Source organism: Tupaia chinensis, unplaced genomic scaffold, assembly GCF_000334495.1.
Source record: "Tupaia chinensis unplaced genomic scaffold, TupChi_1.0 Scaffold000196_1, whole genome shotgun sequence".
Taxonomy (NCBI): Eukaryota; Metazoa; Chordata; class Mammalia; order Scandentia; family Tupaiidae; genus Tupaia; species Tupaia belangeri.
The window spans coordinates 854,104-854,919 of record NW_006159671.1 but is presented as its reverse complement, the minus strand read 5'-3'; the positions used below and the strand labels follow the sequence as shown (position 1 = coordinate 854,919).

Below are 816 nucleotides of genomic sequence, written 5' to 3'. Positions count from 1 at the left end.
CGGGCGCGTGTGCGGCGGCAGCCGGAAGCTCCTGCTCAGGGCCGGTCCTGGGCGCGCACTGAACTCCGGGGTGGCCAGGCGCCGCCGCCGCTTCCAGGCTGTTGGCTGGTTGTTTATTCATTTCCTTAAGAACACTGCAATCCTGCAAACACAGCGTTGAGTTCGTGCAAAAAAAAATAATAATAATAAGATCGCAGCAGGCTAAAAAGCACAAAAAACCTGGATCTACAAATGAAGGCGTTCACGACTCAGAGCCAGATACAGTATCCAGGGAAACAAATTGGGAACTGGATCTGTTTTTCCTCCCCCAAGAAAAACGGCAATCATTGCTTCTCGTACGCGGTCACGTCAATAACCAGATGATACTATGAAGCTAATATTCCCTCTCTGGTGGAGGATGAGCTAAGAAAGGAGGCAGAAGTGTTTTTGGTGGGGGGAGAAGGGGAGGGTGGAAACAGCCCTGCGGCCACAGCCAGGAGAACCTGCCTCTTTGGATTTCACATCACGGCTGGGGGGTGCGGGCATCCCCATCACCACTGTAGAAAGATTCTTTTAATTTTCCGCCCCGTTTCCTTTGTCATTCAACAAAGCACATTGCTTCCCCCCCTCCTTTTTTCCCTTTCTTTCTTTCTTTCTTTTTAAGCTATAGACAAGCTGAGGCCACAGAGCTGATGTCGTGGTACCTTCGAGAGCTTGAGACCACACCGGCTGTACGAATCCTGGGGCCCCACAATCCACCCTGCCCTCCAGGTATCAGGGCAAAGGTAAGGACCACGATCAAAACCCCACCAGCAAATCCCCCCCCCCCCCACAGCA

At 52.5% G+C, this 816-nt stretch overlaps 1 protein-coding gene across 1 annotated transcript in view; it reads right to left on the bottom strand.

The window, feature by feature from the left end:
• The window catches only part of SLC6A5 (solute carrier family 6 member 5), a 68,309-nt gene that overhangs the window by 61,413 nt on the left and 6,080 nt on the right, over positions 1 to 816 (bottom strand). Inside the window, exons 3-4 of the mRNA XM_027771204.1 lie at positions 684 to 744; positions 1 to 142 (exon numbers count right to left, since the gene is read on the bottom strand). The exon at positions 1 to 142 is cut by the window's left edge and continues 392 nt beyond it. Coding sequence (XP_027627005.1) covers positions 1 to 142; positions 684 to 744 — 203 coding nt within the window. The remainder of the gene's footprint in view (positions 143 to 683; positions 745 to 816) is intronic.